The sequence below is a fragment of the Enoplosus armatus genome, chromosome 13 (assembly GCF_043641665.1).
Source record: "Enoplosus armatus isolate fEnoArm2 chromosome 13, fEnoArm2.hap1, whole genome shotgun sequence".
Lineage (NCBI taxonomy): Eukaryota > Metazoa > Chordata > Actinopteri > Centrarchiformes > Enoplosidae > Enoplosus > Enoplosus armatus.
The window spans coordinates 19613140-19631267 of NC_092192.1; the positions used below are offsets into that span (position 1 = coordinate 19613140).

Genomic DNA, 18128 nt, shown 5'->3' on the forward strand with positions numbered 1-18128 from the left:
GATGCTACCAAATAATTTAAACAGAAAAGTAAGCCTTTCAATCAGTCACAGGGACCGACATCTCCTTCCACTCATCTGAGCTACTGCCTCGCCAGAGAAAAGGATTTTGAGGCTGAGAAATAATAACAAGTGTATAGTACAAGTATGTCAGAACTTAAGCAGAGATCATATACAGTTCCTATGCTTTTTGGGTCTACTGGAATACATTCTTTTTGCAGTTTGTGAGTTTTATTGGAATACGATTACGCATTATTGAGAGTCTTGGAGCTGAGTGTTGAGTCTTTGTTAATCATCGCCCAGGCTCTCTCCTCTTGTGGTCTGCTGTGCATTCCAGTGAAGTTTCCACTGAGTCTGTTCTTCACACGGGGTGTATGTTGTCCCGAGTGGCGGGCTGTAAGGAGTGGTCCAGGGCTGCAGCGGGGTTGCCCTGTGTGACAGCGAGGGTGGCCTGCTCCGGCAGCAGGCTGGGGTCTGTCAGGATGGCCGTAGTGGTACTCAGGAGACGGAGTGAACTCAGAACCACTGAGAGACACGACAAACACAGATGACAGCTAATGTGAAAGTACAATGGGAAACATAACAATACTACCAAACTACAGACAGTTGCTGTAAGAATATGGGTTTGGATCTGCAATTGAGGGACCAGTTGGACTGGACTCACTGGGTCTTAGGGCAGGCAGGGAACAGTGTTGGTCCAGCCAGGACAGAGTGGATCGACACAGGTCCTCCACACTGGCAGTGGACACCATTCCATTATAGGATTCAAACAGCGGCTCGATGATGATGCTGAACTGACGCTGAGTTGAGGAAAGAAGTCTGGCTCATTCAAATGTGAGTTCATGAATATTCTTCAACTGTTTTCCAAACATTACTGAATTGTTCGTAAGCATTGCATGGTGTATCAAATGATGTCCATAGCTTCCATAGTGTTTAAAGGCTGGTGTTATTCTGCAGCTTCCTTGCTGTCAACAAATCCCCCAAAAAAGACCAAAACCAACAATGTGTTAGTCCATGAGTCAATGAGTTAGACTTTCCGACTTCCCTACCCTGTCTGTGGCACTCAGTGGTTAGTGAGTACTTACAGCAGCAGCACGGCGTATGTGATCGACCCAAAATTAAACTAATGTGCATGTTCATTGTAGTAAAGGGACATGTCATCCAGTGCAACGGTGTGGCTCACTGATGTGTTTGTAATCGTTTGTTGAAACAATGGAGCTCTATGGCTCAGAGGAATAAGACATATCCGGCTTCAGATACACAATTCAATTCAATTCAATCAATTCATTGTTGGTTTTGGTCTTTTCGTGGGATTTGTTCACAATAAGAAAAATACATAATATCATCAGACTTATTCTTTAATGGTTATTTCGGTCATAACACTGAGTGAGTGGCTCACTGTTGTTGGAAGCAGCACGACGCTAGTGGTCAACGAAAAACGAAATGAGTCAGCTCTCTCTCATTGTTGAATAGCGCTGTCTATGGAGAAGCTACAAAATTAGCTGTCAAACATGTGGTAAATGCGGCTATCTTGCCTCTATGTAAAGAGAAAAGATCCACTTGGAGAACTTTATGTTTCCAATTTGGAAAATCAGCAGCAAACACACAATCTCTTGAGGAATCACAGAAAAGAAAACACCCTCGAGGTGTTTTTGTGCAACACACAAAGACGATAAAATCGTAATCTAATCTTCTCATCTTGCCTGCAAGATAAGGGCAGCAGTAACAGATTAGGCGATCATTAAGGGAAGAGTTATGGATTGATATCGCCATATTTCTTTATGCAGCTGGCATTTGCAACACACAGGCTTTTTATTTGATCTGCATGATTACACTGAGACGCCCCAGATGAATAATATGCTTTTTATGAATTAAGACTCGTAATTACACTGGAATCTGTACAAAGACTAGGTTTTTGGTCACTTACCATATGCACTGCACCAAAGTGAAAAGCTCAGTTTCAGGGGTTATTTTCCCCGCTACACTTTAAAAACACTGCCCCTCTCCGTGGCCGTCCAGATTGGTGTAATTAGTTCATTTGGATTCGAAGAAAAAGGTTGAGGCAACAAAATATTTTGATATTCCTCCAGAGTCTGAAGAAGCCACTTTATGCTGCAGCCAACTACTACCGCAAGGTACAGCAACATAAGAGCCTCACGCAGGAATAGACGGGTACATTTAGTACTCCACGCTGGATCATATCCTAGTCCATTTTTCATGCAGAGTAAGTGCGTTTTTTAAGCTGTGACTTTTGGCAGATTTGCATTCATAAGGATACGATCCAGAACTTCCAGTTTTGCAGAGTCTGTGCCTGGACGTACTCTCTGAACTTCTGCCTCATGAGGTCAAAGCGCTGCCGTGTAATGGGCACACCAGTGGCTGGAAGCTGCTGCTGGCACGCACTGCATGGAGAGAGACACGCTGAGTCAGCAAAGCAGTGCAGCGCGTCCTCACATCAGCGGGGGAAGACCAATATGTGATATTAAAGGACAGGTTCATACATTTTCACAAAAGGCTGTCTTAAAACAATAGTCAGGTCCCTATATGAATATTGAAACAGGTTTTGCTTGCTGTAATCATTCCTACTGTTCATACTGGCCCTTAAGAGACCCCTTGCTGGTGCGCCTCCAATGGAAGTGGTGGGGGACAAAATCCACAGTCCAAAAAATGTGAACCTATCGTTTTAATTAAATCCCAATATCACCCTGATATAATATCAAACCAAAATACCCATCCAATCAGAGTGGTCACGCACGCCTGCACACACACATCTAGAAGTCAAGCCAAGCTAAAGGTCTCACTTGATGGCAGAGTTCAGGAGATGGATCTCCTCTCTGAGTCTCTGAGCCTCCTCGTGCAGCTGAGCTCTCTCCTGCTGCATCTTACTGATGTACTCGGCCGTCTTCTGCAGTGTGGTGGCTTTGCTGATCTGAGCAAGCAGACAGAGGGATTACCGCATGTCAGCAATACACCGCTATTGTTCGCTAATATTCAATATTACTGCGGTTACGTTCGTAAATATTAGATGTTTCCGTAGCTGCAGTTGCATCTCATGTGGTTTTCCAGTTAACACAACTGCTCTTCGGTGCTGCTCTCCGCCCCCCCACCCTTCAGCACATCTATCTCTTATGCAGCTGAACATCTTTTCACAGTACCTTTATGCTTGGCTGAGAGCTGAGTGTTGTCACAAGATTGTGTAAAGTGTCAAATCCAAGTTTGATGTTGAAACGCCTCTTCTGCTCGGCCGAGATGTGAGTTATCCTCCTGGTCTCTTTTTGCTGCAGATAACACAGCGGAGGAAAATGCACAAATCACACTTCACACCCAGATTCACATACTGGGTCAATAATCAGTCTCCTACATATTTCCCTTTTCATTTATTTAGCACTCAACAAGGACTTGATGATATTTTTTTAAAGAAACTATTCAATGTCATGCTGTACTATATGAAAACATTGATGTGCAGTATAATTAAATGAGACAGTGTGCCCTACCTTACTTGATTCTATCTTTCCATGTCCTGAGAAGCCTGAGTGTGAGGACTCGGGGATGGAGGCTTTATCTAAAGGGTTTGGTGGTGAGGTTTGGCCTGGATGTCCTTGAAAATTAACTTAAAGAAAGACAGATTAGAGCAATATTCATTACATTTGCATGAAAATGAAATGAAATCTACATGTAAACACGTTCCCATGCACAAATCTCTTATCTACATCATGTACTCACATGCACCGCACACTGCATGTCAATAAAGTGATTTAAATTACAGTCACATTGGCCATGTAACAGTGGACAATGGATGCTTTAGTTTAGACTTCTACGACAAGCTTGATTTGGCCGACCAATTTGCTAAATTCACCCACAATTGATGGGAACATAAAGAAGAAACCAAAATCATCCATGTGTTGTTGGAACATTTTAACACGCAAGCTATGCTGTGTGATTATGGAGCTCCGAAACAAAATGTAGTAAAAAGTTATCAGACCATTACCAAATATAACTGAATACATAAATAGATAATATTGTCAGTGAAATGAATGAATGTGTAAATTAAAATGTATAAAAACCTTTCCTTTAACCTCGTTTTAACCTAGTTTTGGGGGCAAAATGAACACAAAAAGAGAGGGAAAATAATAACTATATAAGATCTGATTATAATTTTATAGCTTAAAAGAACAAAGAACTCACTTATTTTAAGCTCTGAAATTTCAAGACAAAAACATTTTATTTCAAGTTTTAGTCTTTTGGGACAAAATATCTAATTTCAAGGTACTTGAAAGTAAAGTACAAAGTACTTTTACCTTTGATACTTTAGGTAGATTTTAACTTTAGAAAGAAAGTATGCTAAAGTGTCAGCATAGAGCACCGGAGCCAGCAATCTACCAGGGATACATAATCATTTTGTTGTCTGTCTTCTCTTCACTAGCTTGCTCAGCATGTCAATGTCCCCCAAGATGTTTTACAGTGAATTCCTTGATAATAAACATGTTACCATTCACCAATTAAAAGAAGACGTGATCGCTGATAGCCTTTGGGGAAGGCGAGGTGTTGTTTCACGTGAGTGTTTTGCAGCAGTGAGGGCGTACCTGTCAAGCTGCTCCTGTCCGTGCCGTAGAGCTGGACCGGAGACAGTTTCTCCGTCTTGGGAATGAGGAGGGTTGTGCCGGTGTGTGTGGAGCCGTGGGTGAGCAGGGCGGACACGGCCGAGCCTCTGGAGGTGCTGGCGTGGGGTCCGCTGTGACCCAGGGTGGCGCTCTGGCTGTGCAGAGGTGTCAGCACTGGGATCCCTGCAGCCCAACCAGCTCCGTGCTGCAGCTGCAATGAAGCTTCTCCAACATGCGTGCCGCTGCTGGACTGCTAAACAACACACAATCTCTACTCAGAAGGGCTCTTTTTCAAATGTAGCTTTTTTTTCCACAGATGACATTAAGTTAATCATTAAATTAATTGAGTATTCTGAAAATACAGTAAGTTCCACTACACACTTATAGATGTAGGCAACCCTGAGACAACTTCATATACGATTATGATGATTATGAACCTCTAATACACAAATATTTGGTGCTGCTGAACGGATAGTGTATTTTTTTGACCATTACTTCCATTTAGGCTGGTTGAACAAACATATTTTCATGAGTGTTTCCCACAAATCTCTAACAGTTTTGAAATGTTTTAGATCGCAGCCAGCGAGTGTGCTTTCTTAACCCTTGTCTTTTGTTGAGATTGCCTATTTTCCTTTAAATACATTCTTTTCTTCTAACCCAGTTAAAACCCAATATGCGGGAAAGTAGTGAATTGATAACCCTTGCCTTTGCCACAAACAGGACTTGCACACTTGATGAAGGAGGTGATGTTACTTGCGTGTTTACAGAGGTCTAAGTCCCTTTTATGAACAAACTGTTCTAAAACAGAAATCCAAATAGACCTATTTGGAATTTGGGAGTGATAGTGCTGTTATCATGTTAAAATCCTGTTTACAAGCAATTCTCCTAAAATCAAGAAAAGTCATGAAGTATTAAGGTCAAACACAAAGTTAAGTGTGTTTTTTGAGCTGTTAAAGAGGACCCGAGGTCTCCAGGACCCCAAAGAGACCATTAAGGTTAATGAGAAAAGGTAGAAAATGTAGGTACAAGTAAAGAGGACAAGAGATTCAATAGTTAATAATTACAAGGTACAATAATATTGTAAACTGTTGAACCTGGGGCTGCTGCTAAAAAGAGATTTTCTTCACCAGCAAAGACACAAAAAAGAAAAAAGGACATGTATGTCTGAGGTCAGTTTTAGACGAAAATGTAATTCTAAATGATATTTTTCTGCAAAATTTCAGTCCAACAAAGTGTGAAGCTAGCTTGATGCAACTTTAAAGGAACAGTTCGACATTTTGAAAATGCGCTTATTCGCTTTCTTGCAGAAAGTTAGATGAAAAGATTGATATCTCATACTCTTATATCAATATCAGTACACTGAATAGGAAGCAATAGCAAGCAGCTGGTTAGCTTAGCTTAGCACAAGACTGGAAACAGGGGGCTACCAGCACCTCTAAAGCTCACCAATTAACGCAATTCTATCTCGTTTGTTTAATCTGTACAAAAACAAGACAAGTTTGCGCCCGTCAAACAAATAGTAAAACCACATTTGTACGTTTTTACATTTCAGTTTTTGTATGGAGTAAACAGATGAGATATAACATGTGAATTAGTGAGCTGTAAGGGTGCTGGTAGGTGGAAACCCTTACCTCGATGCTGGCTGTAGCTTCATGTTTAGCGTACAGGGATGAGAGTGGTATCAATCTAATCTAACTCTTGGCAAGAAAGCAAATTAGTGTTTTTCCCAAAATGTCAAACTATTCCTTTAAATTAATCGATTGATTGTTGTTGAGACGCTGTGCCAAGTCAGTCATCAACACGAATGAGCACCGCGCTTCTTGTGAAACTAAAGGATAGGCTCACCGAGGAGCTGGGAGATGATGACCTCTGACCTTTGGCTGTCACTAGAGTAGTATCAAATCCTATCGCTGGCTTCCCTGAAAGCACAAAAACCATTAGTTCATTTTTAGAAATCTTTTCAGATTAATAACTGTTAAAGAGAGGACAAAGGACAGAAGTGACTCACGCTCGCAGGTGCTGGAGGAGAGCAGCTTTGCCAGGCAGCTAGTGGGTGTGGGTGCGGTGGACGGGGGGCCGGACGGAGCCACAGGGGGGGCGACTGTCCTCACTCCTCCTGTCTTTTGCTTGTGCTTCCCTCTGACCCCTGCGACAGCCACCTGCTCCGGGACCGAGAAGCAGTGGGACGCGGTGACAGAGGGCAGCGCCGCGTGGACCGGGTCGGACACGGCGGCCGGGTAACTGAGAGAGTGGCTGGGAGTATGGGGGTACGCGTCCCCTGTGTGAGTGTAGACATGAGCCTGGTGCACAGAGCCCTGGGCCCCCACGGTGGAGGCGGTGTGAGTGATGACAGTGGGGGTCACGCTGGTCGTTGTGTAGTAACCAAACTTGTGACACGGCAGAGGGTAGAAAAAAGGAACACTTGAAGAGGCCGGCTGCTCGATGCTGCTGGTATACGCTATGGAAACAGGGGGGTCGGGGTATGACTGTCCGTATGCCATGATGCTAGATGTGTGGTATTCACCGCAACCCTGGCCCGGCCTGGTCTGGTCTGGCTGGGTATTGGATGAGGAAGGTTGAGGCAAGTTGTCAGATGAGAGATTGGGCTGGAAAAGAAAGGTTCAGTCCATTTTACTGAATACACAATCGTACTATTAGCTGATATATATGTTATATAGTACATCTGACAAGCAGGGAGAGCTGTTTGCAGCAGCAGTACCTGAGCCAGCTGGGTGTTGATAAGCAGCTGAGGAGTTGTCACCACAGGGGAGGGAAGCGGAGCAAACGCTGTGCTGGATGAGCTCTCAAAATAGCCACAGTCAGCAAAACCAGTCTGCTCAGTGGGCTGGCCCCGGTAGTTCATAAAGATATCTGAGAAAAGCACACACACTCACAATCAGACTGTCGGTTATGAAGAAACTCTGAACGGCTGGAACCGTAGAAATTGGCTCAATCTCGATGAGGGTGTGAAAACGAGGAATCCTGGTATGAGTTGGAACCAACACAATTATACTTCAAAACTCTCCAAATGTCCTATTCCCTCTGACATTGATTGCAAAAATGAATTGACAACACAACATATGATGTCACCGCAGTGTCCACAGAGTACCAGAGTATCTACTCCTTCTTTCTTTCCTTTATTTAACCAGTTCAAATTGTCAATGAAATTCAAATCTCCTTCTCAACAGGAACCTGGATAAGAAGGTGACTGGAGTTTGAGTCTATACTTTCACTACAAACATTCGATGTGGGATGTCATTTAACTAAACTCCATCAAACTGCAGGGGGAAAAAATGGTGTATCCGATATGCATAGCCAAGTATTTCTAATTGAAATACAAAGAGCAAAAAGGATGCTTAAATATTAGATCCAAAAGCTAATCATGGAAAATGAAAGACAGTTAATTTTACAATTAGTTGACTATTTTGTATGTTCAAAATGCTTTAACAGATAGGATAACTGCTTTCAGCCAGACATGTCTGAAAGCAGCCTGACATGATTACTGTCAGTCCACAGTTTGATAATTCAGTCACAGTTTCATTTAAAAAAAAAAAAAAATCAAACAACAAAACAGAAAATAAGAGCACAGAGCCAAAACATCAAACAACAAGTCGCCATCCAAAATGCTGTGAAGCTCTCTGCATGTGGTGGTCGTTCAAGGTATTCGCTTCGTATCTGCCAGGTCACATATTTTTGGAGCCCCGCTGGCAACTGACCGTGGCAAGCTGCCATCTGCAGTTAAAAACAGTTTCCTCACATCTGACTGATTACCGAATCCCAAGCAAGTTGAGGAGACAAACACCAACCCACTCCCAACTCAGTCAGTGAAACACTGATTTCGACTTTCTGGAAATGGACGGCTGTCATGAACACATGCAGTACTCGGAACATAGCGTGATACAAGCTCTCTAAACACAAGGCAAAAAGTGTGGCACAGTCTGAAAATACATACCAGTGTGTTTGTGTTTTCATGTCAGTGAGGAGAAACTACTGGCATAACATGCTGCCTCAGACAAGTGATCTGTATTTCCTTTCAAGAGAAGCACCCTGCATGAATTAAACTCGTGGCTGCGTCGCTCTGACAGACACTCGCCAGCTCCCTGGACCTTGTGACCAAGAGAGAGGCAGACAGCTGATCCCTCAGGACCCTGCCAGTGCTGTGAGAACAAACAGCCACACACACACACACACACATATTACAGCAGTGGGCAGCAGGTTGTCTGTGGGTTACAAAGGCTGACTTGTAGCCACGGGGCTGTTGGATTGCTTCACTGAAAGCAACACAAAGGCCAAAACAACCAAGCTCCTCAGCTGGGTGTTCTTCCTGCCGGCTAGCTGTTTGCTCTGAGGAGGCAAACTCTTCCTGCCCTTCACACTCAAAGGGATGCATCATTATCAAGTATTAATTCATAAATGGGAAGTCAGTGATTATTTATGTTGCACCAAAACATATTCAGATTAGGTCAGATTTTCTTTAAACCTAGATTAATTGATGGTGAAGTTTACTTAAACCTGCATTAACTGATTCTCCAGCCACTTGAGGGCACTGGAAACCAGCTTTAAACACATCACTGACACGTTGTCACCTTTGAAAGGTTCCTTGTAGAGTTTTTATTTTTATTTTTTAGTTGCGCTGGACACAGCTAGCCTGGCTCCAATCCACCTACCTGCACCTCTAATGCTCGCTGATTCATTTTCCAGGAAGTCACTGTGCCCTGCCAAGAAATAGCCCTGCACATGATGCCCAGCCAAACCACAAATTGTCGTTTTTACACTTTAGTTTTTGTACAAATTCAACAAATAACACTTTGTGTGTAGGTGAGAATTACAATTGAATTACAAATTACAAATTGCATATTTGAATAATTTTGTTCGGTTGAATTTGAAAACTGTTAGATTTGTTCACAGATGTCCTAAACACTAGTGTTGATTAGTGAGTTTTGAGGTGCTGGTAGGCTGGCTGCTTTCATTACTCATCATAACTACTTGCAGGTATCTACTGTTTAACCAAATACTTCAGACAAACAAAGTCAAGCTTCAAAATGGAGCAACTCTCAAACCCTTCTTAGAGAATCATCAGAACTCTCTTCTTCAGGACTTTGGACATGCAGAGGTCATCAAGAGCTCTTTTTGAAGAAAGGAAATTCCACCACCTCCCAGCCCATCCCTTTATTTTCCACAGCCTCATAGGTGGTGCCAGAGCCAGGGGTCATGGTCAAATACATCCTCTTCCACTTCCCCATTCTCCCGGCTCAACCCTGCCTTTGACCCCCCTTTAACCTCCGAGGACCAAATAACACACTGCAGACACAGCACTCTCTGGCTGAAACTCTGACATCTCATCAGGGTCAGTTCAGACGTTTTCGACCAGCGATCAAATATGTTTTTCGGCACCAAATCAAGCCCACATGTAGCACACTGTCATTAAATAATCAACTATGTTGGACAAAAAAGAACAGTTGAAACTGGATGGATACTCCAAAAAAAGCAAAATCAGCTGATCTGCTGCCACTCTATGACAACGAGTGAAGATCCCACTGGCAGACAAACAGACAGACGGATGGACGGGTAGAGAGTACCTGGTATATCCATGAAATCATCCAGGTTGGGCTGCAGTGGAGTCAGGCCTGGCTGGATTATATCAGCATTGCTCGTGTACGCTGAGGAGGAAGAGAGCATAACGTCAGACACGAGAGAAAGCGAGAGACGTGTGTGCGAGTGCATCCGTCGAGGCGTCTGTCTCATTGTGTGCGCTTTTTTCGAAAAGGTCATCTTTCATCACAGAGAATGCCCTTATTTGTAAGGGCGGGTGCCTTTGGCTGACTTGCTGACAGTGGTGGAAGAAGTATTCAAATCATTTACTGAAGTAAAAGTAGTGATACCACGTTATAGAAATACTCGATTACAGGGAAAAGTCCTGCATTCAAAATATCACTTAAGTAAAAGAACAAAAGCATTATCAGCAAAATGTACTCAAAGTATCAAAAGTAAGTATTTGTTTGTCCAAATGGGACCTGTCAGTGTTCAATCATTACATCACTGGGCCGTTATTACTGATGCATTAACATGTCAACTTTAATGTTAGAACACCTCTTGTGTTGATCAGTGAGCTTTTGAGGTGCTGATAGGCAGATGTTGTCACCTAAGCAAGTACGCATATTTCCCAAAAAGTCAAACTTTTTCTTTAAACTGACTAAATAAGCAACAACCAAATGTAAAAAGTCCCTTACTATATTTCTATTAAGACTTCAACAGTCAAGAGCGCGGGACTGTGTAGGAGTGGTTTGATCCGATTTGATTGACAGTGACCTGGCAACATAACCCAACAACCCCACAAGTGTGTGACGTCGTGCCGAGTCCATGTCGAACCAGTGAGAGGAGCACAAACCAAAACACAGCAATACCTCATGTGAGAAGAACGACACTCATAGTGAGACACTGACTGACTCTGTCCCCGAGGCTCCTGATCCCGGCACAGAGACGGCATGAAGCTAGGTTCATGAGTTTTGACAGCTATTTGATAAAAAGTGAAAATGAAGTAGACCCGGAAGTTTGTTTTCAGCCAAATGATGCATCCGAACGATAAATGCTACAATTTAATCTCGTTATGCAGCTCGCAGGCCACTAGTTGTCCTTCCTTAATACTTTCAATTATTAGATGCTGATTTGTGACCAGTGCAAAGTCACAGCCGAGAGTGCCGTCTACTCACTGTCGTGTCGGTCACTGGCCCATGGACATGGCTTCTGTGTCATGGTGAACAGGGTGTCGGAGATGTCGGACAGAAGGCAGTCCAGGTCAAACATGTGGGCCTCCTCGGGGGCGGCCTCAGGCTCCTGGTACATCTGATTGGACCATTTCTCCAGCTTGGCCTGGCAGTTCTGACCCTGAAGAACATCGGCCCGAGTTTGAAAAACACTTCAACAGGTCAACTTGTAGTTACATACCAAGTCAATCCCTGATCTATCCATTAGAGGGCTCCCTACAAATAGGACTGAAAAGGCAAAGCGATGCATTGATGTCACTTAGTTCTCCCCACTTGTATATGTTCAGCACTTGATGGAAAATGTGAAAAGGTAATGACTCTCAAAACACTGAGTAATGCACGTTAACACCAAAAAGCTATATAATATGATTATATACTCAATAAGATGCAAAATGAGTGGATCCAGTTAACTTTAAAATATGACAATGCCAACTCACTACAACACATTTTACTTCCAGTTGCACAAAAACAAAATGACACACGTATAGCAGCTGCATCTCCTCTAACCAGCCACACAGAAACATGTCATGCCAAACTTTCCCAAGTGCCCCTTCTCTTCTTAATGCCCAGCGAAACACTCACAGAAAACAAAGCTCCAGACCGTTCCTTTCCCTCTGACTGAGATGCTTTGCTTCACCCTGATCTTGCTCGTCTTCGCCCTCCACTTCTACGTCTGAGGCCACATTTATAGGGAAGCCCAGATTGAGCCGGAAACTGTTTTGATTACGTCGAAGCACACGACATCCCCTCTTATAATTTATTCATTTACCTCTCAATGCAAGTGTGCAAGTAGAAATGAGGTAAGTTTGTTGTGTGGAATATGCATGTGTGTGTGTGTGTGTGTGTGCATGATGAAAAAGCAGTTTTGACATATTGTTCAAAAACACTAGCCCCTCGCAGGTTATCATTATGTCGGCTTTGTTCATTTCTTTATTTTGATGTCTCACCATTTCAATAAGAGCAGCAGCCTTTTGTCCCTGACCTAATTCTGGCAGTCACACTCACGTGCGGGCAGACCTGAGGCCGCTGCCACACAAACTGCTGCTGCTGCTGCGGCTGCTGCCTCGCTCTCGCTGAAGAAAGAAATATACATGCATATGAACGCCTCGCGATTTCTCACTTCCGATGGGCATTAATTACATTTTTTGAGGGGTCTCCTGCAAGGAGCTGGTATGTGAAATGAGAAGAGGTGTGCAGCGGTGAAGTGAGACGAGATGTGACAAAAATGAATAAAATATGCAGAAACGAGTTTATGGAGATAGCTGAAACTGAACGACAGGCAGAGATGAAATGAGGACACACATAACATCAAGGCGAGGCTGTACTTAGGCACAGCGGTGCTTTGAGCTAAATACTAAAAGCAGCATGCTAATGTGCTCCCAATGCTGGTGTTTAGCAGATGATATTTACCAGGTTCTCCATCTCAGTTTAGAGTATTAGCACGCAAGCGTTTGCTAATTAGAACGAAACACAGGTACAGCTGAGGTTAAGGGAGTGTCATTAGATCCATATTATCTTTCCACATGTTCAAAAATGCTCTGTTGTCCATGGCAACACCATCAGTAGCATTCATCCTCTGGGGAACACGAACGTCTGTATGTACATTTCATGGTCATACATCCAATAGTTGTTGAGATATTTCACTCTGGACCAAGACTAAGACTAAAAATCAATGATAATATTCTGTCTAGAGACTTCTCCTAGATTGCATAGTCCACGTCCCCCTGCTTTCCTGCTATTGCCTTTATTTATGACTTGATTTGGTAACTTGGCAGGACTTTGTCTCACTCTCAAACTGCCTAAGTAAGTTTTACTATGAGGACTGACAGAATAGTATGTCATTGGAGTCTGTGACAGACTTGCACACAACATGCTCTTGGAAATGATGCCTGGAGAAAGCAGATAAAGCTGATTTTACGAGAATGCTGGGGCTGAGGCTAAAACTATATAGCCAATTAAATCTCAGATTGGGGCTTTGAGAGCTGAAAACCGTTGATGATATATAAACACTAACATTACAAAAACAACCCCTGGGTTTTACTGAGGTGTTTTTTCCCCAGCCACTTGATGTAATCTGTTAAGAGAAAGGCAAGATAACACTTTGGGAGCATAAAAACCTGGTTTGGTGATCTTTGACCCGTCAGCTACAGGGTGATATGGGCCCTTTGAAGTGCCGCAGTTTGGGCTACAGACAGACAGTCAGATATTACCTTCGCAGCGGTTTTAATTTTGACCTCGGTTGGAGGGGAGGGGAAAGTGGGTGACACAGTCGCACAGTGGGCACATGTCACATTCTCATGTGAATACTATCATGAATGAGGTGCTTCCCCAGGGTCCCTCCCTCTCTTTGCCTTCCTCCTGCCTTTCCTCTCTCCCTGCCGATCTTTTGTTGGTTTCTGCCACCGTGACGTCACTGTCATACTCGCTGCCCCTCCGCTGCTCAACTTTTACAAAGCGCTGCTGGAAGTAGGTCAGATTTGATGAAATGACATTAAATTCTGCAGCTATTTCACGTGAATAAAGATAAAGCCTGAAGGGGGGTTAGAGGAACTGTTGCTGCTGGCAATCAATATGTGTAAATTGCCTACAAATGTCAGGCCATGACGCAAGTTGTTTTGCACGTTTCTGTTTTTTTCATCCTCTCTCATTAACCAAGGGAGGCTAAGTCCATGTGCTAAAAATAGCCGCTTGGAGGACTTTGATGATCATATGTTGAGCTCCAACAGTATTCAAAAGTAAACAATGCCAGCAGGCCACCAGCACACACACACACTGAAGCCTGGGTCAATGGGCCAGCTTCACCTAAGGTCAAAATCAATGTTTGTTATTCCAAAACGTATAAAAAGAGAGCAGGACTTTTGTCATACCTCTTGTAGCATTGACAGAATATCATCCTTCTTGTTCTGAAGCTGCAAAACAAAAGAAGAGAAACGATGCTCAGTTTGATTTGGAACTAAACAAGACTTAACGTCTACAGCCATGCTAACAGCAGGTATAATATGCACCATGTTCACCATCTTAGTTTAGCGTGTTAGCATGCTAACATTTACTAATTAGCACTAAACACAAAATACAGCTGAATGTCATTAGTTTTGCAGGTATTTGGTCATAAACCTAAGTACTGGACAGCATTTTGACCTGATGGTGGCTCTGAAAATGACCAAATTTATAACAATTCATCCTGAGGGGGACATGAATGCCTGCACCAAAAGCACTCAAAAGCAAAACTGCGAAACGTATGGTGGCGCTGGAGGAAAAGTTGGGGGATGATCAAAGTCTTTAGGGTATATCATCTGGGAACCATGAACATCTGTACACACTTTTGTGCTAATGCATCCTGTGGAGATATTTGTTGGGATAAGTGAAACCTTTGACCAGATGATGGCGCCACTAGAAACGTCAAAAGTCATTAGAATTTGTGCTCCAGGGACCTTGAATATCTGCAGCAAATTTTGTGGCAATACATGCAACAATGTAAAGATATTTCACTATGAACCAATAATGTCAACCTGCTCGTGGCTCGAGAGGAAAAGTCAGGGAATCTCCAAAGTCGGTAGGATTCATCCTTTGGGGACTATGAATGTCTCTACAAAATCCCACGTCAATCTAACCAACAGTTGCTGAGATATTTCAGTCTGGTCAAACCACCACTGCCATCCACAGAGCCATGTCGCTAGCATGGCTAAAAATATACAAAAGATGAAATATGCGTTCTGTAAAAGAAACAAGTGCTCACCCTCTTCTTATAGTAAATCCTCCACTTGTGATACTCCTTAATCACCACCTCAATCCTCCGCTTCCAGTAGCTGCCCTCTAATACAATGGCCTGTTGACATGACGCAGAAATACCACGCATCATACACATGTCCAGCCTCATCAGTGTACAATACGAAAATCACTCATGTGTTTTTAACTGTCCACTGAGTCTGGAATAATGTGCGGTGGTTGAAGAAGAATCCAGCCCAATCCGATTAAAAACACATGCCCCTTAGACACAAATCACTCACTTCAGGCTTTCGATGTGCATCGGCCTCCGAGCCCTCCAGCGGCGTGACAAACCCACACACAGGGTTCTTCTTCCTCTTCTCCACATCTAAACACGGCAGATGCAGAGCGACAAAATCAACAGATTTATAACTGTTTAAACAGAAAAACAAATAATTTATTGACGATGGTGTCTTCATGAATATTAGACTCATTTAATCTCATTTATGTTCAGTCACTTAGTTGTTCTTTCTCTGTCTCATTTCTCTCTTTTGGTTTCTTGTCTCACTACTTCTGTTGCATTTGGCAGTGATGTCCTTTATTGTCATTATTAGTGGAGAGACGTTGAAGAGAGGTTGTTATAGGCAGCAGAGAGAGGAGGTGAAGAGTGGTGGACTCACACTGAATGAACCAGGCTCTCCAGATGGCATTGTTCAGACGGATCTTATCTCTCCACAGCAACCGCAGCCCCTTAAAAGACTTCCACTTGGGAGAGACTATCTTACCACTGCGGAAAAACACAATCACAGATGTTTTGTCAAATTCTAAAAATATACATAATGTATATCTTTTTTTATTGAAAATGGGCAGTGTTACCCTCTGTAAAAACAATGAGAGATGGACAGACATGACTAGATGCTCTTTAGAAGAAAATGGACGCAGTGGATAAACATCAGCAGCCTCACTGCCTCATCCCTGCTGGATATCTGTCCTGATTTTGACTAATAGTGCCCAATCAGCTTATTCACCAGCACACTGTCAGGCTGTTTGCACCCCCCCCCCAGTGTCCCTCAGCCTGCTGAGTGCTGAGAAGAAGCCTCCTAATGTGAGGTGCTCAGGGAGTTGCTAGGAAGCCGGGGGGGGGGGGGTCATTTTTAAACATGCTGAACATCACTGCAAGTCACACACGCACTCCAAAACAGCAGAGACAGCATATTACTGACACTGGTTAATGGCAAACACTGTGCTGCAGAGCGGTAGTATAAAACAAACACAGTCTACCTGCTCCACATAATACTGCTTGTACTTTACATACAGCACTTACATAAATAAAGAAACATCGTACAGAGTTCATGTAAAAGCCCTTCATAAAAATGTACGTTTTGTGGTCTGTCCACTCATAACCATGTCTGGCTCAGGTTTATTGTGCAACTACCATCCAACTACAAAAAATACAAAACTGGCACACAGTCACTGGTAAGAGAAAAGTCTTCTTTCAGGCAAAGTTTGACTGCAACTCTTATGACCATGTTGTTAAAGCAGGACTAACGGTATATTTTCTCAAGTTTGAAGTGAAAGACAATCCTGCAAGAACAGGTTTGTGCAGGATATAAGCTTTTTTTTTTTTTTTTTTTTTAAATGCTTGTTTTTTAAACAGAGCACTGAATACAACTAAAATACAAATTCGGATGTTATATCTCACAACAACGCGCTTACTTTTTCTTTAAAAAACAAACAAACAAACAAACAAAAAAAGCCTGGGGCATCATTTCAGGATCTTCTCTCCTAACCCTCAGTTACACTGTAATCTCTCCACTGCTGCCAACTAGAATCAAAGTCCACTTTTCACTGAAGACTTTCCAAGCTGTTGCTCAACAGACTGCGAAATCCCTCTTCCAACACATCCACACACATGACAACCCAACCCCAACTATCAGTTTTAAAAGGGAAACCTGTTGAAACACAAACTTTTACATGGAGCTCAGTGTGTACAGTGAGCAGTTTGTGGCTCATACAAATATATGGAAATGATGAACCTCAGAGGGGGTCTCTGCAGGGGGAAAGAAATATCGGTTATAGCCTGCAGTAATTTTATACTTTTGAATACTCGGAGCACCCCCCAACTTATTTACAGATCTTCCTGCAACTGAAAAGGAGGACAGTCTGAACTGAAGGGGCCACAGCTGGGTACATCTCAGGTGGGGTTATCCTCCTGTCCCTGACGAGACTTTAGGGACCCACCTGTAGGCCAGGGACATGCAGTCGAACAGGCGGGTCAGAGTGGGGTCGATGCTCAGGCTCCCGGAGCTGAGCGGGCCGTACCGGTACGTCTGGCACCACGTCCTGTTCACCGTGTCGAAGTCATATGTCAGAGTCCCGCCGCTCTTCCTCCTGCGCGGCGCCGAGTCGCTGTGGGGCGACGACACCATGAAGTGACCGCTGTGGATGACCTGCACGCAGGGGAAGGAGACGGCGGGCGGCCCGGCACCGGCGACCCGGACAGTGCCCCCCTCCGCCTCCGAGTCCGAGTCCGAGGAGACCTGAAGCTGGCTCTGTCCGGCTGAACAAACTCTCCCTCTGCCCGCCATGGTGCGTTTTCATTCAGTGTTGACTGTCCGCCAGACAGTGAACTTTCTCCTCGACTGACTCCCCCTCCCCCCCCCCCCTCCTCCTCCTCCTCCTCCGTTGATCTCCTCAGATATCACAATGTCCCCTCACAGAGCCGCCTGCGAACAGCAGAGAGCCCCTCATCTGCCAGCTGAGAGACAACCGTCCCCCCCCCAGCCCTGGACAACAATATGTGTGCACTGTTGTGTAACAGTTTACTATCATTATGTCAACTTCCCCTGGTGGTAAAGTCCTTCTCACCAGCCATCCCGGTGGACGGTAATTATTAATAGACCAATCCTAATAGGAAATATGATTATTACTATTGGGACTCATTTTCTCTGAAATCCTCAATATTGACTTTATATTTACGATGTAATAGTTCAGGTTTATATTATATGTATGTTAATAAAGTTGAGTAATTGAATAGTTTTCATACCAAGTAGCCAGATGT

The 18128-nt window shown here is 43.6% G+C and overlaps 1 protein-coding gene across 1 annotated transcript; it reads right to left on the reverse strand.

Moving 5' to 3' along the window:
- Window positions 1-358: 358 nt before the first annotated feature.
- Window positions 359-17655, reverse strand: LOC139295261 (carbohydrate-responsive element-binding protein). Its single transcript, XM_070917417.1, has 17 exons — window positions 17309-17655; window positions 15748-15854; window positions 15370-15455; window positions 15099-15188; window positions 14230-14271; window positions 11309-11483; window positions 10178-10258; window positions 7318-7469; window positions 6607-7204; window positions 6444-6517; window positions 4581-4851; window positions 3492-3607; window positions 3153-3275; window positions 2799-2926; window positions 2276-2399; window positions 662-791; window positions 359-522 (listed from the first exon to the last, which is right to left on the reverse strand). The coding sequence occupies exons 1-17, from the start codon at window positions 17653-17655 to the stop codon at window positions 359-361; spliced, it is 2808 nt and encodes a 935-aa protein (XP_070773518.1).
- Window positions 17656-18128: the final 473 nt, after the last annotated feature.